At 50.4% G+C, this 15,410-nt stretch overlaps 4 protein-coding genes across 4 annotated transcripts; 1 reads left to right on the top strand and 3 right to left on the bottom strand.

The window, feature by feature from the left end:
- Positions 1 to 1,472: 1,472 nt before the first annotated feature.
- On the bottom strand, positions 1,473 to 1,880 carry CPAR01_04740 (uncharacterized protein; the record flags this gene model as incomplete). The annotated part of the gene is made up of 1 exon (XM_060489020.1): positions 1,473 to 1,880. A coding segment is annotated over one exon (408 nt), but the record flags the coding sequence as incomplete, so codon positions are not given.
- A 2,996-nt stretch (positions 1,881 to 4,876) lies between these two features.
- CPAR01_04739 (kelch repeat protein) lies at positions 4,877 to 7,505 on the top strand (the record flags this gene model as incomplete). The annotated part of the gene is made up of 5 exons (XM_060489019.1): positions 4,877 to 4,905; positions 4,943 to 5,088; positions 5,136 to 5,806; positions 5,858 to 6,869; positions 6,919 to 7,505. 5 exons carry the CDS (start codon positions 4,877 to 4,879, stop codon positions 7,503 to 7,505), a joined length of 2,445 nt encoding a protein of 814 aa, XP_060353225.1.
- Positions 7,506 to 9,123: 1,618 nt separating this feature from the next.
- CPAR01_04738 (uncharacterized protein) lies at positions 9,124 to 11,256 on the bottom strand (the record flags this gene model as incomplete). Its single annotated transcript, XM_060489018.1, has 5 exons — positions 9,124 to 9,743; positions 9,836 to 10,046; positions 10,108 to 10,609; positions 10,917 to 11,110; positions 11,164 to 11,256. 5 exons carry the CDS (start codon positions 11,254 to 11,256, stop codon positions 9,124 to 9,126), a joined length of 1,620 nt encoding a protein of 539 aa, XP_060353224.1.
- Positions 11,257 to 12,446: 1,190 nt separating this feature from the next.
- Positions 12,447 to 14,714, bottom strand: CPAR01_04737 (uncharacterized protein; the record flags this gene model as incomplete). The annotated part of the gene is made up of 2 exons (XM_060489017.1): positions 12,447 to 13,803; positions 14,266 to 14,714. 2 exons carry the CDS (start codon positions 14,712 to 14,714, stop codon positions 12,447 to 12,449), a joined length of 1,806 nt encoding a protein of 601 aa, XP_060353223.1.
- Positions 14,715 to 15,410: the final 696 nt, after the last annotated feature.

The following is a 15,410-nucleotide window of genomic DNA, read 5'->3' as shown; positions in this document are numbered from 1 at the left end:
TGAACGAGTGCCAGTTGGAGATTGGGGGCAGAACAGGCTCAAAGAAGCTGAGGATGGTACCTGGGGGCACATATGTATGTACAATGGGAAGACGGGAGGCTGAAGAGCTGAGTTGGCAAGGCAGCCTTACCTGAGCTCAGGATCAAGATGAGGAGGGCTCCCGTCAACAGCAGGATGAGGTTCCCCGCAAGCTCTAGCCAGAGAGAGCAGTCCGTACCTCGTAAGCTACGTAGCGCAGTGTCCGTTCCGCGGGACCTCCGTCCGAGATGGTGTTGACAAAGGTGGGCGATCTATAGGCTGGGCATCTCGCCAGCTCAACTCTCGAGGCAAGGAGGGAGGGTGTTGGTCAAGTAAACAGCACAATGAGGAGGCAGGAAAACAGGATGACGAAGGAACCCAGCGACATGGGGAGCTAAGCTCTAGGCCCCGTCGCCTCTCGTATATCGATGTGCCACATACCGGAGGGGCGTGCCTCAGACGGCAGTCGGAGTGAATGGGGACGATATTATCTGCCATGAGGCTTCGCTTGATGGCCATTGGCAAATGCAAGATCGGGACGAGGGCAATGGAGCACAGAAGGCGAGAGAGCCGATGGATGTGGACACTTGAGGAGGGGTGTGACGGCCCACCAGGACCCTGGTCCTGCCTGCAGAGATGACGGCAGGGATATTGACCGTGGTTGGCAAGCTGTTTCCTCGAAAGGCAGGCGGAGGCCATATGAACGGTCAAAGAGGTCGCTACAACAACGGCAAACAGTTCCGGCTCCAAGAAGACTGGCACCAAGCGGGTGCGAGTTATGATGCTCGTAACTTGGCTGCTTGGGTACGCGTCCCGGGAGGAATTAGGCATGCAGCTCACAGAAAGACTTTCCTGTATGTGTGCCAAGTATAAGATACGCGACGCAAAATCATTGCGAGATTCTTGCGGCAGCATCACTAGATGTCACTAGCGGAAGATATGGCCTGACTGTGTAAGCCCAATTCATGTAGGCGTGGCGGGGAAAACAGGCGTGACTGCAGGTCAGAGAAGGGCCCGAGAAAAGACAGAAATGCCGAGAGTCTGGCTCGAAGAGTGAGGTAGGGTAAAACAGATTGATCTCACAGTAAGTTGCGCACATTTTGTCGGACTTCGTCCCCATCTGCGCCTGAGCCACATGGGGTGAGGTCGGGCGGCCGTGAGGCGGCATCGGCCGGCCGTTTCTGTCGTCCTTGGGTTGGGAGGGGGGCGGGTGGCATTGGCAAGGGCCAAGACCGATGCACATACAAGGGACTTTTGCTTAGATGGAGGTCCTGAGCGGTTGGCCTGTGGCCCTCTTGCGCAAGATTTGACCGTCGAGCTGCACGCCAGGATCGTACCCCCGAAACTGTGTGCAATATTGCCTCGTCGGATGGGCCCAGGTCTTGGGCATCACCAAGTGGTGGGATGAAAGGTAACGTAACGGGCAGATTTCCGTAAGTTTAAAGCCTAGCCTACTAAGTAAGCATGGCCGGGAAGCGGGAGGGTGGCAGACATGCGGGATGCGAAGCGCCTGCAACTGTCGAGGTCCGGCATGGGGGAAGAAGATTGAAGATCATCGACCCAGATATGCAGACGATATTGCTTTCGGATAACCAGCACGCCAGGTACGACGAAAATCCAGTTGGTCGAGTGACAGCCTGTGGCAAAAGATATAAACATGAACCGGAAAACCGATCAATGTGCGACTGATGAAAAGCTGGGAAGCAACTTCCGCCTGCCCCTTGCGGATACTCGGTCGCCAGTGACAGAGCAACGATCTTGCCTTTTTGTTTCTGGGATGGTGATTGCCCGGTCGATTGCAGCGGGTGAGACCGAAAAGAAGCCCGGGTAGCACAGCAGGTGCCACTGGTGAACCTTGCAGCACGATTCAAGAGTGTAAATGGATGACGATCTTGTCTGGACTTTGTGTGTCTAGGTAGAGACGTCTGATGAGCCGTCCGATTATTGATTCGATGGCTGGTTTCACGGTACCATCTTGGAGGTGCGCCCGAATCAAGAACAAGTCATTAACATCAGATACTTCTCATCCTCGTAGAACTGTTTCCAACTCTACGGTCGTATTGCCGACGAGCAGAAAGTCGCGACTGAGAGCTAGTCAGCACGAGCAGCCTCCCGTGGTGAGATATCTCAGTGTCATTGAAGGATTGGAACTTGGTTCCGGCAGGGACCTGATCCTTGGCCGGTCTTTCATCACGGCACATCTGATTGCTGCTGAAGAGGAAAAGTTTCTACTCGCCACCGCCCGCATTGTGCAATCCCTGTGTAGTCGTAAGTCATCTGAGTGGCTAGACCGAGAAATACTGAAGCCTGGTGACAAAGTGTGAGTGAGCATGAAGAGAGGCCCGGAGGTGTCAGCACAGAAGGATGAGATGACCAGGAACAAGGGGGATGAGCGAGTGAATGAGTGATTGAGTGAGTGACAATAGAGATGAGCTAAGGCGGAAGGAGATTAGCTCAGGAACAGGGGAAACATGCTCCCGCCCTATGGGAGGAACTGCTCATGGCAGTCATCCCATTTAAGGTATAGCTTGATGACCTAATCCCGAGGAGGGAAAGAGGGGTAAAAAGGACAACAGTGGGTCGCTTCCGTCCGTGCTTATCCACACCTCCAGCCTTCTCAGAATGGAAGCTGCGATTGGTCTGATTGTACATTACCTCATCAACGCTAAACCATTTTGACTTAGTTTTCACTCCACCTTCCTTCGACGCCGTTTGGCACTTTATTTCGTTTCCACCTTTCTTTCTTCACCTCCCCCTCCGTACACCAACAATGTTTCCATCCAACGGCCAAGTCGGCATCGTGTATGTCTCTAGGCTACAACTCCATTCCTGATAAGCTCCCTTGGTGAAAAGCATAGCCAGGAGCTTTCTCATGCTCTACTGTCGTCGTTTTGATTGTGCGATGAGAAAACTCGTTCGAATTCGGGCCATCCGATGATGGGTCGTTGTTTGCCCTTAGAGGCTCAGACACCAACCATCCTTCTCACCGACAGTCGATATTACAAGGATCAGTCTTACTTGGTCAATCCCACAGGGCTGACACCGTCATCTTTTCTCTCTTTTCAATGAGCCGTCCCCTTCATCCGTGCCTGGACTGGGAGGCTGGAGACTCGAACGAAGCAGCTCATCCGAACGCCCATGTCCCCGATCCTGGCCCGCTCCCGCATCCAACTGTGCTGGTCCCATCCAGACCTCGCAGGTTCAACTTGGCAACCCGTCTATTGACTGACTTGCAGATGCTCAACCCCTGCAATGACCACTGCCACCACACCATTTCCTATGCAAGCTGATGCCGGGACCGCTGTACCCAACGTGGTGATCAGAGCCACAGACGGCACGTTACTGCGTCCAACTTGCATTTAGAATTTTTCTCCCGCTTACGCACCTACTCGTAGCTTACCTTCTCGAATCATGTCACCTCCGTCAATGTAGTGTCCCGCTGGAACCGCAAGTTTATCCGGACTATCAACGAGTCACCTTGCCGCCTCGGCGTACTTACCACTACGAGTAAAGACACGGGCTTTTGCTGACAATAAGGTTCAGCATGCTTTGCAACAACTTTGAGCAAACATCACAGGGGCAATTCGGCACCCAGAATTCTCCTTTCGGCGTGTCTTTGTTGTGTCGTCCACTTCATAACACATTGTTTGGGTTGTGTTTGTTGTCCGAGTCTGGTCTTGGAAGGCTTGTGGTGCTGGACGGTGTATGCACCGTATGCCAAGAACACCGTATTGCTTGCCCACATGGTGGCCCCGTTGCTGCTGTGTTCCAAGTCGTAGCCTGATTGCAACACACCTTTAGTTTTTGTAATTGTGCAGTTTGCCTTCGCCCCGAATATTCATACGAGGTTTGGACTTCGGAGCAGCATCTTTGACAATCAGAGGTTGCGCCGGTAAGACAAGTGTCTTCTCCGATGACCTTGTTTTCCCCTGTAGTTCGTTGGCGTATATTCTGGGCTGAATGTAGCTAGAAATCACAACGACGCTCTTAGTGGGTGATGAGGCTGAGCACTCTTCTGTCAGATGCACAACTCTCTACCGCGGACGAAGATATCCAATGCCCCTCTCTGTCCACCAATCATTTCGTCACATACCTCCCATCCTCTTATGAGTCGGTACGAGCTTCCCATCTGTGCAAGTGTTCTTCCAAAGGACCGCCGAGCCTGGTCTAGAGTGGTGTCCGATGAGTTGCATACACCCTCCATCTCAGGCATTGCTCCAGCCATGGTATTCCAGCGGCCCAGCCTTACATAGTTCTAGTGAGCACTTGGGCAAAATCCTGCAGTGGCAACCATCTTATCAGTTTTCCTGCCGACTTGTTGGCTCTGTCCGCCCTGTCCCATAGAGTTCCTTGTTGCCACCGTATCGGTTCGTCTTTTTGAGCACACCGAGTTAGCGACATTGCGGGGTCGATCGAAGTGTGTATGTGCTCTCTCAACATCCGCCTCAAACATTCGACACACTCTTCTCGAACAAAGAGGTCAACTTCGCTGTTCCAGTGGTATCCTCCCTTGACTATAGGCACGGCCAACACTGTCAGCCTCAACACCCCTACCTCCGGATTGTGTGCCCTTCTCTTCGCCAGTCATTACCGCCCCAAACCAGCCGGGCTTATGTTTCCCATACTCTGACACTTTCCCTCCACTGCTTTCGAGAAAGGTTGCCACCGCTCCTGGTAACGCAGTGCGGTTCCCCCAAATAAGCACCACCTCCAGCCGCAATGCGCTGAGACAGTAGCGGGCGGCCTGAATTTCTTCCTAACGCGTTTCCGCATCAGCCAAATCACAGCGCTGTCGAGAGAATGGTCTGTGTGAATACCGCCTTGCTGGTGGCCGTCGCGGGCCTCGTGACTGCCCAATATGATGGGTGGGATCTTGAGAAAGGCCAAGTGAGCTCGTCCATGTGTTATTGGTACGCACCAAGAGGTTTGCAATATCGAATCGTCCCGAGTTAGCAACATCTGACAAGACTGAAGCTGCCGTCATTCGAGATACGCTATGGCTAGATGGTGGAAGTCTGTATTGGACCCCAACATATGGGGACGGGTCGACTGGATATCCAACGACCCTAGGTGAGTTCATTTTGGCATCACTTGCGATCGACTTCTGACATCTTCAGATAACCCCCTGGGTCTCATGTACTCACTCAACTTCAGCAAGCCTTTCGATAAGACAACAAACATCACTAAGCTCATCGAAACTCACCCAAAGGCTCCTTCAGGTAGTGGTAATGCCAACAGCTTCGCCCCAAATACTATCGATGGTGCCCTGCTTCACAATGATGCCGAGTTCTTTTTGTACGGAGGTGTCTTTGCCAAACCAACGGACGCTTACGATCCTCCACCCGGCGACAAGGCACTAGTATGGCGTCTCTACGAGTACGGCGCAGAAAAGGCCGCCTTCAACAATGGAAGTGATCAGAGAACCTTGGACAACGGCGTGACTCGATATGTTGCCCATGGGGGGGCTGCCAGTGCTCCCTCGGAGAATAAGGCCTGGTACGTTGGCGGCATGCGGTCGCCTCTATGGGGCGACATGTATCAGAGCACTACGAATCGTTCTCTGAACGCTGTCAACGCCTCCAATACCCTCATCACCCTCGACATGTCCACCCAAATGTTCGAGAAGTTTTCCAACAAGACTTTACTGCCAAGTAGTATCAAGGCCAGGGCAAATCCTGAGGTCGTCTGGGTTCCAGTTGGCGCAGAGGGTATCCTTGTCGTGCTTGGCGGGGTGACCTATCCCGAATATGTCAATTCCAGTCATAAATCCGACGACGCTGTCAAGAGCGTGAGTCCTGCGGTTGCAGTTTCTACTCTATCCATCTAACATCCTTCATAGGCAAGTGAAAGTCCTGCTTTCATGGAAACCATTGACATTTACGACGTAGCCGGTGATAAATGGTATCAACAGAAGGTTGACGGGACAAAACCGCCTGCCCTTACTCGAGGCTGCGCTGTGCTTGCGCCCGCTCAGGATTACTCCAGTTTCAACATTTACTACTACGGCGGCTACGATGGAATCCACCCCAAAGAAGACTTTAGTGACGACGTCTGGGTTCTCTCAATTCCTTCATTCCAGTGGACAAAGGTCTACGAGGGGACAGCTCTGCACGCCCGTGCCGGTCATCAGTGCGTAATGCCTTACCCTGATCAGATGATGGTCGTCGGCGGCTATGCGGCGATGGCTGGAAGCGGAGCTCCACCATGCCTTGAAGGAGGCATCATGCAGGTCTTCAATCTCTCAAGTGCAGAGTGGCTTGATGGATACAGTCCGACGAAATGGTCAAACTACACCATCCCCACCGCCGTACGAAGCAAGATTGGAGGCAATGAGAAGGGCTCGGCGACGAAGACGAACCCAGAGCCGTCCGGCTGGTCTGACCAAGGACTGGCATCCATCTTTGCGACGCCGTATGTTACCTCGAAGATTAATACATGGTACCCATACACAGAAGCCAAAGACCCCGGACGGCCAACTGTCACAGGTGGCGGAGACAACAACGGCGGCGGCGGCGGAGGAACCCCGAAATGGGTTGCCCCTGTCCTCGGCGTCGTTCTCGGCCTTGTCTTCATCACTGCCATCCTCGTCGGCTTCTGCCTGTGGCGTCGTCGCAGAATACTCAGAAGAGGCAATGGAACGGCGACACACACGGACGACAATGGATCTAGAATCATCTCCTGGATCAGAGGCCAGCCCAGCGAACCAGCCAAGGCGCCTACCGTCACTACCGAGGAAGCCTCTTCCCAAGATATGGCTGAGGTCCGGACGCCGCCCCCTGCCCCAGCGGCATCGCCTGTACCCCAACAGGTGCATCACGAGATGGCCGACAATCAGATTGCAGAGCTACCGGGTAAGACATTCTTGAAATCTCTACCTGAACAAGTACTAACCAAGAACAGACACTTCGCGGCCGCCAGAACTGCACGGTACAGGTCTCACGCCCATCGAGATCATCAACAAGCACACGCACTTTGGCACCGGTGGCACATCTAACCCCGCAACAACACACCAGTCATCCTACTACGCCTCCGTCTCCTCCAACGAGAACGCTTCATCGCTCTCCCGCTCCTCGGGCGTCCTCGGGTACCAGACCCGCGCCCAATCCCCCGACCCAGGTCCGCCATCGCCGCCCATCAGCAACGCTGCGCCCGCTACTTCTACCGGACGAGTCGGCTCCGACGTCTCCGGCCTCAGCGACCAGGATGCACGGCACCTGCGGCATATCAGCGAAGCGACCGTCAGCTCTGCCTCGTCGGGTGGCGAACAAGATGGCCCGGCTGCTCGGGAACAGCCACGTAGCATCCCGGAGACGGTGCCGGAGACGCCGACGCCCGGACATCCGAGTCCTCTGAGTCCACCGACTGGAGCATCGGATGGTGATGATTATATTAGTGCGAGGATGTTGCCGGTTAGTCCGGCTGGTACTGCGACTTTGAGGAGGAGTATGTTTCACGAGAGTGAGGATGATCTTGGGTCCAGGAAGTAAACTATCTCTACGGGCAAGGCTCTGTTTTCGGTTGGGCTATTTATCTTTTAACTTTGAATGAACATAATGATGACATATACTCTATTGAGACGACGGAACTACTTCTATGTGAGCACCGGCGGGTAAGAACACAACCCACAACATAGTCGACAAGACTGTGCAAGCTATACTCCGCCGCAAGTATGATAAGGGTCAGAACGGAAAGGCTGAAACTGTCATCCAAGGAACGAATTATCTTAACTACTTTATCAGATGATCTTGCAGTGTTGGATATTTTCCATATGATGTAAGTCAGATCAAAGAGCAGAATCAAGCTAGAGGTCAACGTTTCTCAAGCGGTGGAGCAAGCCTGAGAATGTTGTCACGAGTACCTGGAACACCTGCAGTCAGAAGATCACGCCCGATCTCAATGAGTCACGTTCCAAAGCTTTCTGAAAGTGTGCGTGTGATGTACCTCTGCTAGAAAAGAGCCGAATAGCTTCGCATATGCCCGGCCAAAGAGCCAGCCTCGCGATGAAGAAGGTGTGAGCCGCAACCTGATCCACCGATGAGCTCTTTCCTGTTTAACCGTGACAATAATTGGTCTCGAGCTTGCTGTCGAATTTCTGTAGCAATGTGGATATGCCACGGCCCATTTGGACCACTCTCGAGTCTCGAGACTCGAGATGAAGCTGAATATCAACAACATTCCAGAAAGAGCAGTTCCAAGATAAGCCCTCACGCGATCATACAAGTAACGCAATGTTCTTAGTTCCTTCCAATGTTAGGTGGTCGTTCCAAGGCCGAGTGTCTTCTTCCCAGAGGCTCATTGCGGCATTTGTCCAATCCCATGAGCCAAAAAGCCCGGAACCACATCGAGGTAAGTACGGATGGTCAATACATCGCTCAAAAAGCAAAAAGAACTCCTCGACGGGGAATCGCCTTTGTCCTTTTTCTCGTTCAGCTTACGTTCTCGTCGGGGAGCATCTCGATTTTGGTTTCCATCTTGCATCTCGATGGGGAGTCGAGTCACAGCACATGCCAACAATGCCATGGTTCGCACTAAACCAACAACACGGCGGCAAAAAAAAAAAAAAAAAAAAAAAAACAAGGTCTCATTGACGTTTGTAAATCGTTGGATTTTCCCGGTGACAAGCAGATATCCTCACCACTAGACTATCGGGGATGGGTGGATGTGATCATCCAGTGACAGTTGCTGGGTTGGTGACGATGGACACAATTTGCCTCATATAGGTCTTGCCGGGACCCATACTTATACTCCACATGGAGTTTCCTTTTAGTTACCATGGTTAGCCTACTTCGAGTAAACTGTCTTATGTCCAAAAGTCTGCTATGCACAATGGGCAATGAAAACCAGTTGACGTGACATGAAGTATCGGGCGTTTGGACTTTCGAACGGGCATCGGACGCGCAGGGTGCGCCTATGCTTCTCTCCGATAATTAGCTAGGTCATTTGATAGAGCTAAACTTCTAAAGGTCTCACAGCAAGCGAGCTCATACCTCTGCCAAATGAGAGCAAAACCGAAAGAGAGCCCTCTGAAGAGTCTTGCCAGTTTCATTTATGTGGGGATGCCTGAAGTTGTCGAACTCCGACTCAAAGAGATCTCAAAGCTCAAGATTAGACCCCTTGGGAAGAAGCTACTGCACATCTACTATTTGCGAATGATAAACCAACGTATAGAACATATCCAAAGAAAAAGGCCAGTAAAATTGAAGATGAAACATAGTCGAATGGAGTTAACGTGTTGAGCCACGACCCGACCGACCAAATTCCAGACGTGACCAAGTAAGAGAAGAAAATCAAGATGATGAAGCAAGCAACGTGAATCCATCTCCTTAGTTCAGATCTTTTGATCCTAGGCTCCAATTCGAAGCCCATCAGGTAGATGAGATGAACTAGAAGTGGCTGATATAATAAATACCATGCACCGAGCCTGGAAGATGCCATGACTACCCCGCCGGTCTTAGGGCTATAAAAGAAGAACACGAGTAAGTGAGCCACAAACACAATGTTGAAGATAATAATGGTTAAGGAAGAGATTCGTGTGGAAGCCAACTCCATGTGCGACTTTGGTTGCAGACTCCGCGCCAATTCTTTGACTTGCTCAGTTTCCAGAGATCCAGATCTAGTCATGGTGTCTTCAGGCAACCCAGTGGTGACTCGTCGTGACCCTCCTGGTGAGGATTGTAGAAATGATGTAGCAGCATCTTGATGCAGTGAAGACGGTTCTTGTGAGCCTATGTGATCCAAGACCAATGCCAATCGTGTTAATGAATTCCAGGCCTGAATAGAATGAACATCGAAAACTTCAAAGACTTCAAAGACCTACCAATACTGCAGAATGCTTCCACAATGAATATGATCGGGCTTGCGAATAGGATTACGGCTGTCACTTGCCCAAATCCCCAAGCGTCCTGGATGCTCGTAGCATCGCCATCCTGTATAGGTTCTATAGCCCAGATCGCCTCTCGACCCGCAATTGTCCGGAAATAAATCAGATGGGTAAGCCCCCAAGAAGCCATAAAGGTGAGCCAAAATAGCTACAAGAGTCAGTTGCTGCAGCTACAATATTGAAGGAGAGATTAGGGCGACCACACGAACCTCACCGAAAATTGAGTTGAAGAATTCCAAATACGTTCGGCCACACAGCCAGCACGCACTCAACGGCTTTGCAACAAATGTCATGTGTACCCATGGTCCGGTACATATTTGAGGAGGCTTTCTGTCTAACTTGACGATATTGATAACTTTTGTTCGGTACTTGTCCCGGAATATCTGGAATCGGTCAGATGTGCAGCGGCCCATTTTCAAAACCCGGAATGCGAAACCTAGAGCCATCATCAAGACCGAGATTGATGTTGATAATGCTACTTCAGGAAGATTATCAACGTATTTCTCCCTTCTATGACTCAAGACACAGATAGCTGGGGCATGACCTTGTTCCAGGTCTGCTCTGATGGGAACTCCAATGATCATCACGGCTATTAGCATGACCAGAACCACAGTCATTAGAGCGAGTCTCCAGATACATTGATTTGCGCGATTGATGTAGTAATTTCGAAGATATGTGAGGGCTCCTAGATGTGTGACTGCTGAGAACCATCTACAAGAGCCAGTCAGCATTCTGCTTGAGCCTTAGACCACGAGTATAATAACTACTCACGCCGTGTAGGTGAGAATTAGCCACTGGTAGCCTGACAAGGTTCCGAAAAGTCCACTGATTCCGCTTATTAATATCGCAAGACCAGTGATGATTTGGATATCACTCATTGCTAGGACGGACTGATTCCGTGATTAGTATCACATTACAGGCTCAGACATTGTGCTTTCATCACGAGTGGGAGACTCTTACTTTGTCAAAAGCGTCTCTTAAGGTTTTAGCACGTCTGGCGTCATCTAGCCAAGTAAGCTGGAACCCAAAATGCGTCATATGTCCCCTGAACCATCCCAAGAAGGCGACATCAATGGAGTTAGGTCGGCTCGTCTTTGCATTTGTTTGCTTGAGAGTGCGGAACGGATCCAATGTAGGATCGTATGCAAAAAGATAATGAACGGTAAGAAGCAGGATGATAAGTCCACCTGTCCCAACAAAACCGACGATCACCTGGTGGTGTTAGCCTTCATGTCTCAACACCAAAATTTTGTCGCAGCTCTTACTCCAATTCCACTAACATCAGGGTTTGCAGTTATCTCAGCAGAACAGTTCCACGTCGACCGCGGCAGGAAGCCGGTCGGTTTCTGTAGACTCATGCCTACTGAAGCCTAAGTTGAATCAAGAATAGAGTCAGAGATCCGTGAGATCCTGATGGAGTGCCTCGGTAGGAGAATCGATCGATACTACAGACAATACTTGAACATAAAACGAGTGAATACATCCTGAATTAAATAGCAAATGAAGAGGGCCAAGCATCTAGCCTTGTCCTAAAATACCGAGCATTTATCTGAACACGTTTCGCGCCAGCCTACGCGTCCCTGTCTTACCTACGTGGCTCTCAAGTGGCACCAGTCAGATCGGCTTAAGACATGCATCCTTACATGCCTTTGAGTGCGAGAGCCAAGTCGTTTCACCAAGTGTCGTGTAAGCAGGATAAAATAAGTGCGTGGCGTCATCATGCCATGCATTAACGCTGACTTGAAGGGCAGAGAAAAGCCTGAATCCATAATAAATTTACTGAAGGAGGGAAGAGACTGTGACCATATCCTACAGAGGCTATAGAGATGTTCCTAGACATATCTTGTAACGAGTTTTTCTATTTGTGAGGCAAAAAGTGGAAAGACTATATGTTCTAAGGTAAGAACTACTAGGTATACCTTTACGAGTTCACCTGGCCTAAAATAACTAAATGCCACTCTTCAAGACGGCCAAAAGTTTTTATCACCTATCTCTGAGATCTGTTAACTAGTCAAATTAAGCGTCACTAATAGTATACACATAATGAGCTCCTGCTTCATATTATAACTATTATTGCTACTATCATTAATCCATACTTTCGTTAGCTACCTACTTAATTCATACTCACCAGAGAACATACTCCCTAAGCGACCCAAAAAGAGTAGCAATAGAAAAAGCAAAAGCGATAATAAGAGCATTAGTAGAGGGAATAGAAGAGGCAGTAGCAATGGCACTGGTAGAGGTAGCGGTAGAGGCAGAATTGGAACTTGAGAAGCGTTATGAAGTAGAATATCTTGCCGCCCGCTCTTCTACATCTCGGCCTTAGACACTTAGAGCAAGCATCCTGGTGCATGGCGATTTGTGGCGTGCCCTGCATGCTTACAGTCAGAATCAAGATCCTGTGGTTTACTGGTACAACTGGGTACCGTTCAATCTCAACTCTTTGTTTTTCGCCTTCGTTAAATAGGTACATGTCAACAACATCACTGGGCTCATCCGGGCTTAGTCCGCAGATTACGAGCCGAGTTCGATTCGAATGAAGATGTATTCAGAGCTCAGTTTCATCCTCTATAGAAAGCACTGGCGAATTTGCATCGAGAAAGCGCAGAGGTAGGTTCCTAGTCTCTACGTCAACGCCATTCTGGTCGTTACCCTCCGACGAGACCTCATAATCACGGCTGTATACTGCCCCATCAGACTGTGTTGAATTGACATGATCGTCGAGAGCTGCCTCCTCTCTGTCGAAAGCCCCAAGCAAATCACGACTCCATATGTCACCCCACGATGGAGAACACCGGTCCACTTGTGTCGCGTCATCAGTTTTTGTCGAGCATATCGACGATTCACCGAAGAAGGCGCTATGTCTCAATATGATCAGGAGATGCTCCGACTTGTGAAGTGTGTTCAACATCCAAAGATGGACCCTGTCTCTACCCGATGTACTAGCTCCCAACTTCTTCAACAGGCGGAAAGGTTTCGATACAGGGTCAAGCATAGACCACTCAGTAGATGTGTCTGGGCACGCCCGTTCAAATTCAACGATGCAGTGCTTTCCTCGGTGGCATCTGCCACGATGCTGAAATGCGCTCTTCAGATTAGAGTACCTCGTCCCGCTTTGGCACTCTGTGCAAGACTTGTATGAGTCGACTGAAGCCCTTTCTCTAGAGTCAAACGAAAGAAACCAGCTACCAAGGTGCACGGGGCGCTGTCTGCCATCTTTTTCCTCGGATGGAGGAATGTTTCGGAAAAAGAATTTTGGTTTCGGTAGCCATCTACTCCGGAATATCCTGTCGAAGCCGACAGACATTTCTTCCGCCAGGTTGGCTGCCTGGTACAGAGTTACAGCAAGTTCGAGGGAAGACCCTGGAGAATACGCAGCATTCGATAGCGTCTCCAGGTTTTGCCGCATGTCATGGAAAGTATTAAGTCCATGCGAGGTCGACCTTTGCAGCCCAACAAAGCCGGTTATCAAAGACCGCAGCTGGGTTTCGAGTATGAGGGGTGCCGTGGACGTCTCTAGTTGTTGTGGTTCACCATAAAGGGACTTTATCCTCTCGTCCTGAACCGTCGATGTTGACTGGAGGAATCTTTGCTCAAAATGCGCAATGTTGTTGGAGAATGCCTCTGGGTTGGCTGCATGGTGTTTCTCCAAGTGAGAACCGAAGCTTATGCCGAACCTATAGCATACTCCTTGATCGCACCCTGCGAAATTATGGGAATCGACGACGTGTTTCGATCGTTCGAATGACTCGGTATTTGCAAAGACTTGGTCACAAAAGGCACATCTCATTTGGTCCAAATGCTGGTCCTCCAGGGTTTCGATGAAGTAATCGTCAATGCCTATTGCTTGGGCACATGTCCAGCCCATCGGACTGCCAATGAAGTTGGACTGCAGATGCTCATTGCTAGAAACTGTTTCAAGGCCTGAATATCGCCGTTTTCTAGTCCCCTCGGAGGTCAAAAATAAGGACGGTCTCCGCGGGAGATTGTTCGACCCACGCCGTGGGAGGACTTGCGATAAGGGTGGAGTGACGAGCTGTTGAAGAGATTCGGCCATGCTTGATACACTGTCGCTCAGTCTAGAGAGTTGACTCCGAGTTTCGTGTTGTTCCGATGTAAAATGTTCCTTGGTAGCTTGAGAAGCGGACAAAATCATATCTCGAAGATCTTGTTGTCTTCTACTTGTTTCTTCCGTGAAAAGCTGATGGCGATCTATTCTCTGGTGTTCCATCTGGATATGGGTATCCGTGAGCTTCCTTACATCTTCATGGACTGCAGTAATTCTTCTTAATCCTGAGAGAGACATCCATCTGAAACAGGATAGCTTAGCTTCAAAATTTCATTTGCGTACGGCAGATCTAGCTCACCCATTGATAGTGCTCATGTTAAGAACAATCTGCGACCGATGGCGCGCCAACTTAGACTTCATCTCAGAAATCTCCCGGCTTCTCTTGTTTGATATTCTCTCGATTATTTTTTGGCGCTTTGAAGATGGCCCATCTCCGGGTCGGTAAGATTCGGTCCAGGTATTCAAATCCTGATCGCAATCCTCGAGACGGGAAGAGAGATTGGCAAAGTGCTGGACCCAAAAGACTTGGTTTTTATCCAGCGCCTTTTCGTCCAACGAGTTGAGCAGAGACTTGAAGTCAATTATTGTCTGCGAGAGTAGTTGAGCTTCCAGAGTCAGCCGTTGCGCACGTGCATCTGCTTCCTTCAAGTCCTGGATAAAGGCATTGAGCTTGACAAGCCCATTGAGGACATGGCCAGCGACAGACAGCAGGCCCGCGACGCTGGCGGCTGCGGAAACTACCTCCATGTTGCAAAAGTTGGTGCTTTGTCAAAACTCAGGCATACATAGGTCTGGAAACCGAGGGACGGCGGGGTTATGAGCGATGGGCCATGGCTGCGGTCAGCAAGATGGTCACCACTGCCAAGCACCATACATGTGGCGACTGCAGCACATCTCCTGCGCTACAGTGCTGATCGTCCCAATGAGATAGCATTCGCTCCTTTCCGTGTAATATGGGTGGCTTAATATGACCGCAGCTTGCATTGATCCTAGGCAATCGACTCAGCCCCCAGTCGTCGCCTCGCAGGTTGCCTTACGGGTTGCGAACGACTTTGGTGCCGTGTTTTCTTCTTTCACATGCTCCGTTGCTATTTCTCCTGAGTGCTGGCTATTCGAGCTCGAATATTCGAATGCTCGCCGTGACGGGTAGCACCAATCCAAGTGTGCACTGCCCACGACAGGAGCATGGAAATAAGAGAAGATGTGGAGGGAATCGGCTTGGGGGCGGTTGTTCCTCAACGCAGAATCAAAGAAGTCTCTCGGTCCGAATGCATCGTTTTTTTCGACTCATTCGAATAATTGTGAAGAGAGACTATTGTGAGTTTAGGAAGAAAGATGGATTCGAGCCTAGATTAGCACAAAGCGCTTCTCAATGATTCCCAAGCTGCCTCGGCAACAACAAGGGACTGCAAGAAAATCGCTGGCAAGGGAGACTTGCGAATG

This window comes from Colletotrichum paranaense, assembly GCF_030867605.1.
Source record: "Colletotrichum paranaense strain IMI 384185 chromosome Unknown Scaffold_3.1, whole genome shotgun sequence".
In the NCBI taxonomy this organism is placed as follows: Eukaryota; Fungi; Ascomycota; class Sordariomycetes; order Glomerellales; family Glomerellaceae; genus Colletotrichum; species Colletotrichum paranaense.
The sequence above is the reverse complement of the archived record's forward strand: the minus strand, read 5'-3'. Positions and strand labels throughout refer to the sequence as shown.